The sequence below is a fragment of the Mytilus californianus genome, unplaced genomic scaffold (genome assembly GCF_021869535.1).
Source record: "Mytilus californianus isolate M0D057914Y unplaced genomic scaffold, xbMytCali1.0.p SCAF_8, whole genome shotgun sequence".
Lineage (NCBI taxonomy): Eukaryota > Metazoa > Mollusca > Bivalvia > Mytilida > Mytilidae > Mytilus > Mytilus californianus.
The window spans coordinates 37117473-37130713 of NW_026262734.1; the positions used below are offsets into that span (position 1 = coordinate 37117473).

The 13241-nt window shown below is 32.5% G+C and overlaps 2 protein-coding genes across 15 annotated transcripts in view; both read right to left on the reverse strand.

Moving 5' to 3' along the window:
* The window catches only part of LOC127711413 (transient receptor potential cation channel subfamily M member-like 2), a 550384-nt gene that overhangs the window by 91464 nt on the left and 445679 nt on the right, over nucleotides 1-13241 (reverse strand). The gene's annotated exons all lie outside the window — the stretch shown is intronic.
* LOC127711415 (uncharacterized) overlaps nucleotides 1-13241 on the reverse strand; it is a 39381-nt gene that overhangs the window by 713 nt on the left and 25427 nt on the right. For both annotated transcript variants that reach the window (XM_052217456.1, XM_052217455.1), the window contains exons 15-18: nucleotides 10571-10720; nucleotides 4999-5178; nucleotides 4097-4264; nucleotides 2529-2605 (exon numbers count right to left, since the gene is read on the reverse strand). In XM_052217456.1, the coding sequence (XP_052073416.1) occupies nucleotides 2529-2605; nucleotides 4097-4264; nucleotides 4999-5178; nucleotides 10571-10720 (575 nt within the window). The remainder of the gene's footprint in view (nucleotides 1-2528; nucleotides 2606-4096; nucleotides 4265-4998; nucleotides 5179-10570; nucleotides 10721-13241) is intronic.

The window sequence follows — 13241 nt, forward strand, 5'->3', positions numbered from 1 at the left end:
TACTGACAATCATATATAGATATGGGAAGATGTGGTATGAGTGCCAATGAGACAACTCTCCATCCAAGTTACAATTTATAAAAGTAAACCATTATAGGTCAAGGTACGGCCTTCAACACGGAGCATTGGCTCACACCGAACAGCAAGCTATAAAGGGCTCCAAAACATTACTAGTGTAAAACCATTCAAACGGAAAAACCAACGGTCTAATCTATATAAAAACGAGAAACGAGAAACACGTATGAACTACATAAACAGACGACAACTACAGTAATCAGATTCCTGACTTAGAACAGGTGCAAACATTTGCAGCGGGATTAAACGTTTTAATGGTACCAAATCTTCCCCCTTTTCTGAAACAATAGTAAAACATCACAACATAGAAAAACACATTATAAATATCAATTGGAAGGCTTAACTCAATCAAAAAACGTACATTAACACACAATGAACGAATAAATTTGACCTGTGACACCTGAATGCAAATACACAGTTAATAAAAAATTACAAGGGATAAATAATTAAAGTCAAAAGTAAATAAACAGGTTTAAACAAAGTTAAAGTATGATATCACTGTGAAATTTCAAACAATTTATAGAAAATCATCACTTTTGAAGAAACCTGCGTCATATTATACACAGGTAAATGAAAATAATTTTGTTGTTAAGTATACTTCTTCTGCTGTGTGTATACAATTTTCAGTTATGAAATACCAATTTCTTTAATATCAATAAAACTAATCTAACACTTGGTACAAATGGGGTGAATATCAACAATAAAAATATACAATTAGTGCTAGAAAAAACTTCCTGTATTAATATTGGAATCGATCACATCTACAACGTGCGGGGTTCAAGCTCACAACGTCAGTGTTGACAAGCAAGATATACATGAATTGTACTCGGGCACCAAAGCCCCTTCAATGTAATGAAAAACAGTTTAATTGGTGTTATTTTCAAACAATAATAGGTAAACCGAGAGAGTCTTGATTTATTTTGGATCAAGACGGAAACATGAAAACATATTTTTTTGGCTGCAAATTTAATAATCTAAATGTAAATGTCATGTTAGTAGGAATGTTGTTGATGTTCGCAAAATGAAATACACATAGTTGACTCGATATAAAATTGTTTTTAATAATCTCTAAATAAATATACACTTACAAGAACAACCAGTTAAAACAGAAATGATTTCAAGTACAAAAAGTAACGATTTGACGAGTTAATGGTGGTAATGTAGAATCACACAAATGTTTAACCCAGTTTATGTCATGTCTGTTCCTATCCCAAATCAGGAGTCCGTAAATAAGTGGTTGTCGTTGCTTGGTATCTGTCATACTTTGATCTCCTTTTTTCATGTCGGGGCTTAACATAGTTCTAAACGGTATGAGTTTTGCGTATTGCTGAAGGCCGTAAGGTGACATATAGTTGCTTTCCGCCATGTCATTTGATTTGAAATGAGTAGTTGTATTATTGGTGTGTATACACTATCTCCGTTTGTTGTATATTTTGTAAAATTCCTCGTGTGGCTGCTTGAAGCCAGGGTTTAAAAGTTCCGACTGTTAGTGTTGCCTTTTTATAGTTTCTTATTGAAATCCGGTACCTCTTTTAACTTACTATACAGTATGGGTTTTCTATTTTTTTTAGATTGGTTGTATGGTGAACTGTAGTTGTTTACATGAACAAAGTCATATTGTTGATAGTTTTTCTCAATATAAGGACATCCCCTTAGTTTGATTTATTTAAATTGATTGTTGGTTGCTTAAAGTACAGTGGCGAATACTACAAACATGTTTAGGACGAGAACAAATTAATAATACATACAAAAGATAGGTACAGTAATAGAGAGGACGTCCGGGATATAAATTAATTTAAACTGCCACTGGAAAATGAGAGTAGAAGGGATAAGTACAGTAATTTTATCTAAGGCTTGCAGTCAATATGATAAAAATCTCGAACCGTTGTTGCAAATGTACTTAACATTCAGAGAGTGTAGCTCTGTCTCTCTATAAGAAACACCGGATTTATCGTCGACATTCTGACCAGAGAGCTAGGCTATATACTGTACAGCCAAGGCTTTTATATCCGGTCGGAAGAAGACCAAGTGTGCCCTGATTTCTTTCAAATCCCCAGTCACCCTTATTGATATGTTAAAATAAATTAACAATGATAAACTTTATTGATAGTCTAAAATGTTATTGATTTCATACATCAAATTATATATTCTAAGAGAAAAAAGCTTTAAGATATTACTTATTTTTGTCATGTACAACACTTATTAAAAAAAACAAGCTTTGTGTCATAAAAAGAGATGGTTTGTTTCCTCAAATAATAAGGTTGTAGAAACAGATATACGACATACTAGAGAATTCTCCCATGTGAACTGAATTTGAACTTTCGGAAATAACAAAATTTTAGTGAAAATCAGAGACAACAGTATCCTTTGCATTACCTCCGCTTACATATTTATGTTTAAGTAGTCTAGGCTGTATTCTAAATGCATTTGTTTCAACGTCAATAAAAACTCACCATTTCTGCTGACAGAGCAGAAATCTGTTGGATAACCAGGCAGATGTATTGCTGTAGTTATAGAAGCCTCATAAAATCTAAAACAGATAGAAATAAAAAATAAAATAGCATTATACCATGTATACTGAAACTCAGATATGACCATTTAATACTGCATATATAATTTGTAAATGTTTAGAGAAAGTTCCTGGTTATTTAAATCAATAATGTCATCAATGTATTGTGTGATTGTATTCATAGATGTTGTCATGATAACATAATATACTGTTTTATTAGAGATGTGACAAGTCTTTTATTATAATTGTCTTTGACATGGCGTTTTTATTGTCAGTTTCTCTTCGACTTATGAGTTTTGAATTTCCCCTTTGGTGCCTTCCGCCTCCTTTTAATAATCTTATCTCAATTCCAATAAGTGAAAATATCATATTCCCCATTTCCTTTATTTTAAATTAAATTTCTGCTATCAATTCATCACTCACCATGTGAATTCACACACAAGTAGTCAAAATGACACTATCGGTAAAATTACAGATCAGACGACTTTACTAGTATCTCAAGATCTCAAACCGAGAAAACATGTCACTAGTTAGTATCGGTGTGCCAAATTGTGAAGGTTGTCGTCAAATTTTGATAGTGTCGATTTCAGTCTTTTTTCCTCATAACTCTGTTTGGCCCTTTTTTGTTTAAGAAGCACCCTGTTAATAAAGTCTTTATAGTGATAACATACATGAGCGTAACACACGTCGTTAGATATGTAAACGACATATAGTGGAGCAGAGGGTATGTTACCTCTGAGAAATGAAAGGTTTACGTTCGGGAATTTTAAATCATCCCGTGTGGTATAGATATTAAGCTTAAAATAAATCTATTTTCATGTAAAAAGATGTTAAAGTACATTTAATCAAATTGAAAGACGTCTTTTTGAGAATTTTGAAGTAGTGTATTGTAGAGAGTCCAGAAGCAGTAATTGTCCTCCGAATTAAAAGGACCATCAAAGCAATAAATTTATTTAAACCATCTAACGAATTTATAAACTTAAACAATCCTCTTTTACATTGTTTTCGTAAGATTTTTACAAAGTTCTTTGTGTTTTTATAAACGTACAACAATGTATTTTGTTAAAAAAATAATCGAGATTAGGGAATTGAATTTGACTTATTGCAAACACCTTTTAATGTGCATATTAAACACTCTTGTTTGGACATTGCTGTGGAAATATATCGAAGAACAAATCAGAGTGTCGACGTTTATTGGCATTGAAAAAATGGGACAATACACCATCGTAGCCAATTGAAAACTGTGGTCGAGCATCATTATGAAACAGATAGTACATATTTGAGAGCGGAAAAAAAAACCTACTGATGGGTCTTTCAATATCAAGTGATAAGAATGCCTTTGCACTTAAACAAACCCTGATTTTAAAGTCTGCTTAAAGTATAAATAAACCATACAAAAATAGAAGATGTTCCATCAGAAAAAAACCCATGGTGCAATCAAAGAAATAGTTGTACCTGTAAATATACTTTTTGATATATGAAAAAAAGTTATTATTATTTTTAATGACTTACTGATTACTTTGTTGTTCTGATATCTCAATGACTAAAAGCAAGGTTTCGGCATGCAGTACAATTCTATAAATTATGCTTTCATCAGTTTTTATTATCTTTGTCTCCAATAGATGTATACTAATGTTGTGTGCCAAATGAATAACATATTCATCTCTTACTAAAATATCCCTATAAACAATAATAATATGATAGCCACATATATTTAAAAATCTAAAACATTTACTTTAATTACTGATATCTAAAGGTCTACAGTGATTGAGGTAGAACTTACATGAAAGGTATTACTATTAACGTATATATCAAACTTTTATAAAATTAATACATAAAAAGTAAACATGAATTCAAGTGACTGTAATACCCGTTGGATGGTTATTTTTTTCAATATTATAAAGTTTCTTTACTTTTAATTATTCTGTTTGAAAGGACAAAACAAAAATTGATTTCGTATGTTCTACTGTTTGTGGATTGGGAAAAATCTTTATTTTCGTTAATAATTGATGTTGTTGATTTCCACAAATTGTATTGAATCCTTTTTAAAATATATATTTTATTGAACATCGAACTGGTATACCAGAATAATAATGATTCAACAGGGAGACCTCTCTATCCGAACATTTATTCTGACTCTGAGCGGACCAGCCCTCATCATTTACGCCGGTTGCAAAGCAGAGAGTTCGAACTAATTATTATCCAAATCGTTTGATTTGAACCTGTCAAAAATCATACTACTATTGAATCGAAAACCATACCGCTATAAAACTCAGGTTGTTGTTTTGGACTGAAGTGAGACCTATTTAGCTACATGTGTATATGAACCATATAGTTAACTATCATGAGTTCAGTAGATGTCAAGGCTAATGAACATGAGTTTTATTCGTTTTTGAACTTAAACTTTTTTGTACCTTTCAATGCTTTCTTTTATCTTTAAATTCAGTTTCAAACATGTGGTTTTCCTTATGTTAAATACACAGACTCCCATAGATTCTTGGACGACACAAACATCAGCATTAACAACAAAGATTTCTTTAACATTATTCAAATTTGCAATGATTGTGTTCTCATGTTCCAGTCTTATACACATTCTGCAAAAAATGCAAATATCAGCATTGATAGAAAAAGACCTGATAAACATAAGTAAAGTTATCAATTATTCTGTTGTGATGTTCCTGTATGTGATACATAGTGAAAAACACACAATAGCATTTACAACAAAATGAAAATAATACCTACTTAAATGATTAGACCAAAAAATAATTGCAAAGTTTATGTACACATTCTTAAAACATCGTTTGATTATTAACAAGATGAGGTAAAAACATTGAGAAGTAAACATGTTTCTGGTTTCTGGATTTTCACATATTGCGTCCTCGGTAATGCCCGCAGAGACACTAGTAGTGAAATTGCACATCTAGTGCGGTATTAGTTGTACCGTTTACGTAATTGTGGATTTTTCAGTGTTTTACAATAATTGTTAGTCATGTTTTCGTCTGTTTGTGCGCTTTGTTACTAAATATTTGATAAAGTCTGCTGGTTTCTTTAAAATCGTAACATATCTTGATGCGATGATCTGAGTTTAAGTGCAATTCATTCCAAAAATTCAACAATTGTATTTTTATGTTTGTCCCTGCGATCAGTGTGAATGAAATCTCGCCGTTTTTGCCATGCAACATGCCACCTGCTAACCCATTAAATGGTTGCTGTCCTGTACCAAGTCAGGAAAATGGCCATTGTTATATTATAGTTCGTTTCTGTGTGTGTTACATTTTAATGTTGTGTTTTTGTTGTGTCGTTGTTCTCCTCTTATATTTGATGCGTTTCCCTCAGTTTTAGTTTGTAACCCGGATTTGTTTTTATCGCTATCGATTTATGAGTTTTCGAACAGCGGTATACTACTGTTGCCTTTATTTATGTCTTTTTTAACGTGTAGAAATCGTGGCACTATCACTACACGGGAAATCAAAGTTATTGATCCCATAATGACTGGATCGGACTGCGTTCTTGTAGATCCTGCACAAACAAACGGGCGCCCCACTTTGGCATGGGTTTAACTACTGGTCGGAAGAATTCCAGAGTGACCATAATTCTATTCATCAGTCACCTTTTTGCTAGTCAGTAGCTCATTCGGAGTACAACAGAATGTTTTTCGGAAAAACGCATTGATTAATGGATATCATCAACTCTGAGTTTTGAAGCTATGAATTTGTTGCCATTTAAATATTCATGCATAACAGCATTGTGTTATTGATAGAGAATATCAATAAGAATATTTTAATTGACATCGTTTATCTGCTATCGATTCGCGATCCAATCAAATTATTTATTATCAACATGAATTGCTTATGCAGAGTTAAGTTTAATCGGAGTCCTAATCAGAGACCAAAGTTGGTAACGTTAGATCTACCAAAAATGACATGATGTACGATTAGATCAGATTGGACAAACATTTAATATTGGTTCTCTGTAACTATTTAAACTCTTACATAGGGAGTGTGGCACACATGGTCATCGATTTTCTTTAAACTTCACACACTTCCTAGTCTTGATGAAACAAACGAAAAATGGCAAAATTTTGGTTGCTATGCATATCGGTTGCCATAGCAACCGATGACCAGTTTAACCTGTTCTGGATAAATATGATTTAAGCTGAAAAAGGCTATTTTCAACAAAATTTTTCATAGTAAATAAATAAGTGAAAGAATAATTTTTTATGATTTTATTAAATATATGCATTTTATTAATGTAATTTAATAACTGATATCTTCATATCAATTTTCAATCATAACCACAAATACCCCCCTTTTTATGTGGTTTGCATTAGGTAAAAAATACCCTTTTGAGGTCATTTTTGAATGCTCACAAAAATTTTTTGCGGACACCTGAGTAAAAGTCAACCATGAATTCATAAATACAATAGTCTTATCTTATCAATGACGCGAAAAAGTCATGGGGAAGTATGTCCCATTATTTTGTTACCATGGATACAAAATGCTTAGTTTTAATTTTTTCAGAAAAAAAAAAATTGAAAAATTGTGAAAAAAAAATGTTTTAAAACCTAATTCTGCAGTCAGAAAAAATAAATAAATATACAATTTGTAGAAATGATTGTAATCATCAAAATTTTAAACATATTCATATATAACGGTATTATAGTTTAAATTCAAAAAGAATTGTGTCGCTATGGAAACAATTTCATGATGATACACAAGTTTAAAACAATTTAAAAAAAGTTCCAGTTAGTTTCTTAAATGTGCACAAAAGTAGGAAAACTAAAACACTTATCAAGTTTCATTGTATACACACATGTGTATATAATAATAATTTTGCTAGTATAGTATATCGATAATGGTGTTACCACTTGAAGGAAACAAACACAATTTCTCTAATCTTGATAAAAGTGCTGATTATGAAGAAATTTCATGAAAGATTTTGTGAAAAAGAAATGATCGATTAGTTGTGGTTTGCTTTATGTCCAGTGTCAAACATCTCATGCATATTTCAGAAGAGAACAAAATCATTTAATTTAATAGAAACATTGTAGGCCCTGCTAGTCTAGTGACCAAAAATTAATTAAAGGTAATAATTTGATACAATTCAACACAATAAAAAATAGAACAAAAAGAGTGAGACGTTGATCCTCTAAATAAATGATAATTGACCATCTAACCTCTCTTTGTATAAAGGAAAAAATACCTACATTATGAGCTGTTTATTTTCTTATTCATTCTTAAACTCAATGTTGAAATGGCAAAGCATGCATAGCTATACGTTTTGAATAATATTCGTATTATTGGATGATGAGTATCTATATGAAGATCATTTTTGAGTAAAGTTGAAAAACAAACAATTTCAGAAAGGTCCTGCAATAGGGGTAGGCTTGGATGAAGGCGGACAATTTGAAATATCACTGGCAATCGGGATCAATTAGACAAGGACAGAAATTTCAACTGGTCAACTAGGGAGCCCCTAAAATAATTAACGCAAGCGTTCTTTAGCAAACAAATGGCGTAACCAGCCAGGTTGGGTACAGTCAGCCGTCGATCCGATGGTCCCTGCTATCCATCCGACATATTTCTTGTTTGCCGTTCTGGCCGGGGAGGAATTTTTGAGATTTATTCCCAAAGTTCCATTTCTCTACGAGGACCCGCGGAAAATCTGTCAGCGGGCAGCTGCGGGTCTTACGACGAGCAGCCGTGGGGGGCGGGGGGGATATAACATCTAGACAATTTTCATATAAAGGGTCCCACTGACTGCCACAAGAGAGGGCCCGCTACATACATGCTTCAGTGATTCCATATGTTATCAACCAAATGTTTCCAATGAAAGGCAGGGGTAGGTCCTTCGGGCCCCCAGGATCCGATTAAAGTAGCACTATCTTAACATTAGTAATAGGCATTGGATTTTTCAAATTTGAGAAAATAACGATTATCTTTATGGATTTTTAGCAGCAAATTAAAAAATATTTACAATATGAAAACTTAACACAGGGTAAAGTTAAAAGAATTATATACATGTAGCTGAAGGACGCCCCGGGTGCGGGAGATTCTCGCTGTATTGAAGACACATTGATGGCCTTCGGCTGTTGTCTGCTCTATGGTCGACTCGGGTTGTTTTCTTTTTGACACATTCCCTAGTCCATTCTCAATTTTATGTACATATAATTTGATTTTCACTGAAAGCCCATTACAGAAAGATGTTTCTCAAAATTAGTATATTGGCTTTCTTTTAACAAAAAAAATTAGATTTTACTATGAAACAGAACTCAATGTTTATAACATATTATACATGTGACTTTTTGTCCGTGACTTTTTGTCTGTGACTTTCTGTCCTACATTCTGACAGTTATCTTGACCAGGAAAAATTACTATATACCTATTTATATGTAAAAGGCTTTGCATCAAATTTATAGAAACACTTAGATTGAACCATTAATTTTATCAAATAAGAAAATATAAAATGATTTTCAAACATATTAGCAAACGATAAATGTATTGACTTTCGGATAGATTTAAACTAAGACAAGGCTCTTGCATACCTCAAGTTAAGTCCGCGAATATGTTTACTTATATTTTATGAAAATATTTTAAACTACCAAGATATCGTGCATACAGGGGCTCAGGCATACCTCAAGTAGTCCTCAAAATGTTTTTTTGTTTGTTATGAAAATATTTAAAACTACCAAGATATCCTGCACAAAGCTCGGGCATGCCTTAAGTAGGACGTGGAAAAAATTATTTACTGTTAAGAAAATATTAAAAAACAAACTATATTGGAAATATCAACTTACATGTATTTGTGGCCTACGTCACACCTTTTTTGTGTTACTTTATATTTGTGATCAAACTTGTCAAATTATAACCGGTAATATACGACATGATTTACAACACAGTAAAATACAATCTACTACTCAATACTATAAAAAGTTTAAATAACCCCGTGCTCGTCACAGTACCCTTAACTGTTTTTCCCAGGTTTTTTTTTTATTATTTGATAAAGACTTTACCATTCAATCTTAATGTTGTTTTTTATAATAAATTTTAAACAAATCCTATAAGATAAAAATAAATATTAGGTAGTACAACATTCAGGACACAGTCAACGTTGGTCATGTCAAGTTTTTACCCAAAAACATATATTTTTCCTATTTTTTTTAATAATGTAAAATAACAAAGAAACGTTAGAAAGGTCACTTTTTCGGAATTTTTTATAAATTTTTCCTATATTTATATATTAAATGATGAAATTTTATTATTATTTCAAATTTAACATATATCTTTTAAGAAATCAAAGAGGTTATTAGCATATTCGTTTTGTCCTGTCATTGTCAGCGTTGACAGGTCGAGTTTTCTGCAGATTTAAAGAAGTTTTCAATATGTTTTCTTATATTTATGTATTGAATGGTCTAAATTTATTACAATTCAATTATGACATGAATCCTTTGAAAAATAAAAAAGTTTTAAGCATTTTCGCGTTGGTCCAGTCATTAGTGTAACCCACCAAAGGGAGATAATTCGTATTGTGAGGAATATTGCACATGATCATTTTTTAGAAATTAATTTCACATGTTTCTAGGTAGATTCCTCATAACTTTTTTTGAATTTTGATAAAAACAAGAATGAAATTAATTGTTTTTGTGTTTCTTTTTAATAGATGTAGCCGCATAATTTCACAGCACTACACCAAATATTGTATTTTTCTCAAAAATCCCAACTTTCTCCGCTGTTACCATGGTAACCAACCAATATATATATCGGTTGACATTATTTTTCTGACAAGGCTTATAGGATCTACATATCAGCCAATTTTCAGAAAGATCGGTGATTATGCGTGCCGAAAAAGTTTAAGTGGTTACAGAGAATGAGTATTAATAGATATATTAACCAACAAAGCACAAGTCACAATTTTCTGTGATATTAAAAAAGATATATCTTTAATCTGTCCAGCTTAAACTTCCTGATTTGTAACAAACATATTTACCTGTCATTCTTGTCAATATAAACAAAGTTTTCTCCCATGATACAACAACTGTCTTCCTTCTCAGATTGTTTCTTGTCTATAATGCTTCTTAAGGGAAATTGTTCATGAATCTCCCCATACTGGTTAAACAAAATGATTTGACCTTGCTGTCTGTAATAGGAATAAAACCCAAATGTAAATTGGTTCAACACAAAACATATACTAGTAACAAAAACACAGATGGAACGTGGCCGGGTACTTGTACATCCTAACAACAAAAGACATAGACCTGAGAGTACTAGCAGTAACACTGTTTTTTTAATCTTTGAATATTATTTTCTTGGTTACGAATATTAATAATGTTATCAGTAAAAAATCAAACTAAGTATTATCCTTACATACGTATGCACATTCATGGCTCTACTATCGTTACACCCCAGTTCTATTGTTATACTTCATAGTTTCTATTTCTGAAACAAGTGTAAATTGAATAGATCTATTGTAACGAATAACAATGGATTTTGACCACAGGGTGTGACGAGCGGGGTTTCTGGAAACCCCTGCTTCTACATCCCGCAAACAAAGTCCATTGTTATTCGTAACAATAGAAATTGATTATTTTTTAAATAGCATGAACATAAGAAATAACTAATAGTGTTCACTACAAATTGTTTCATGATATTAAAAAAAAAACACATTTTAGGAAATTCCAATAATTAAGCATCTATATGGAATTCAAAAATAATCCTTTAAATACTCTTAAATTTGCTTGAAGGTAATTTTTTTTATCCCAGCCATATGTCTCTATTCTAAAGCATTGATCTTTTAAAAAAATGGGGATTCTAACTCCCGTAACCCCCCCCCCCCCCCCCCCCTTACCCAGTGGCCGATCCGGGGTTTGGGGGTTCCGCGGGTTGGACCCGACTTTTATTTAAAAGATCAATGCATTTGAATGGTTGGACCCCCCTTTTTCTCTTGAGTTGGGAACCCCCGGCTTGATCAGCCCCTGATTCCCCCCCCAAAAAAAAAGGGAGTTCCTCAATATTAAATATTGTATGTTGAGCGTGTCTGGTAGTCGGGTTTCTAATGCAGATACACATATCCCTTAGTATGTTCGAATATGAATGTTTGTTTATTCTCGAGAAGAGGGGGGGGGGGGGTTGTTTTTGATAAAATCGTAAGATAGAAAATACAGTTATGATTACCTTTATTAAACTGATACAGGTAAGTACTTTGGGTTATAATATTGCCTTTATCTTTAGTCTCTTCTACCAAATCCAACGCTTGCCACAAAATGTCGTCCGTCTTATACCCGTCCATATTGACAATTAACTGTATACCAGGAGCATGATGTATTTTTTTATTGTAATAAGAATACACGTAACACTCAACCTTGACCTGCTGATCCACATAAGCACATGGATTTAACGGGAATATGCAAAACAACTTTACATTTGTAAAATATACTCACTTGTCAAAGTTTGAACGAAGATAACCAAAGAAAGGTTACTAGTGGGGTTTCATGTAATAAAAAAAAAAATCTTATAAATCATGGTTTAATATTGTCTTTCGTTTTGTTTTTTTTTTTTCATTTAATAATCAATGTTAACAAATATAGGGTTTAGAATGGGGTGTAAGTTAGTTATACACCTCGGGATACGGCGTGTCTGGATAAGAAACCCCTCCGGCCTCCGGCCGACGGGGTTTCTTATCCAGAAACACCTATCCCTCGGTGTATAACTATTACGTATGTACCTGTATCTTGGCATTGCGTAAGGTCGTGTTTGTCTCTGACTGTTAATGACGTCTTTCATTAAATCCATTCGATGTTTGAAATGTACTGATTGACATTCATTTCATTAGTTGATATTGACTTTGAAATAGCTGTGTTATTAACTGCGAGTACTCTCAAATCTGTACTTTCTGTCTTTTTTTATTGTTGTGGGGGTGTATAAATACCCTGCTCCGTCAGGTCTGTGGTTTTGTTAAATGTTTCTGCTTTGCATCGATATGATGAGTAAAGCCCATTTTAACTGATGTTTACAGTTTGATCTTATGTTGTACTGTTACACCACAGGGGGAAGGGGAGGGTTTGACACCAAAAAGTAGTTTAACCAGACACTATATGGGTCTGTCCCAATTCAGAAGTCTTTAATTCAGTGGTTGTCGTTTGTTGCTGCATATCATTTTTGTTTTTTATTTTGAACATATATCAGGCTGTTTGTTTTCTCGTTTGAATTGATTTGGAGGCTTTAATACCTGACTATGCGGTATGGATTGTTCACTATTGAAGGCCATACGATAACCTATATTTGTAAACTTCTTTGTCATTTGGACTGTAGTGGCGAGTTGTCTCAGTAGCAATCATACCACATCCTTTTATTTTATATATCTTCGAAAACCGACAAACAAACATAATGATAATTTTTGAAGACTTAAGAATGAAGACACAAACATCCGGCCTGTCTTCGAATAGCTGAATATTTCTTAAAACCATTTTTTCAATGTTCAGTCAATCAGATATATGAATATATGCCAAGGCTTCCATGTTGGAAAAAATGTTGAAAGGATTTGATTTTTTGTTAACTGTCTTAAAAAGAATAGGAAATGTAAACGGACGGATAACAAATCATATCAAGCGACAGCTTAAGCTATATGAAATTATTTTTAAGATCGTAGTCCATTCGTTTAA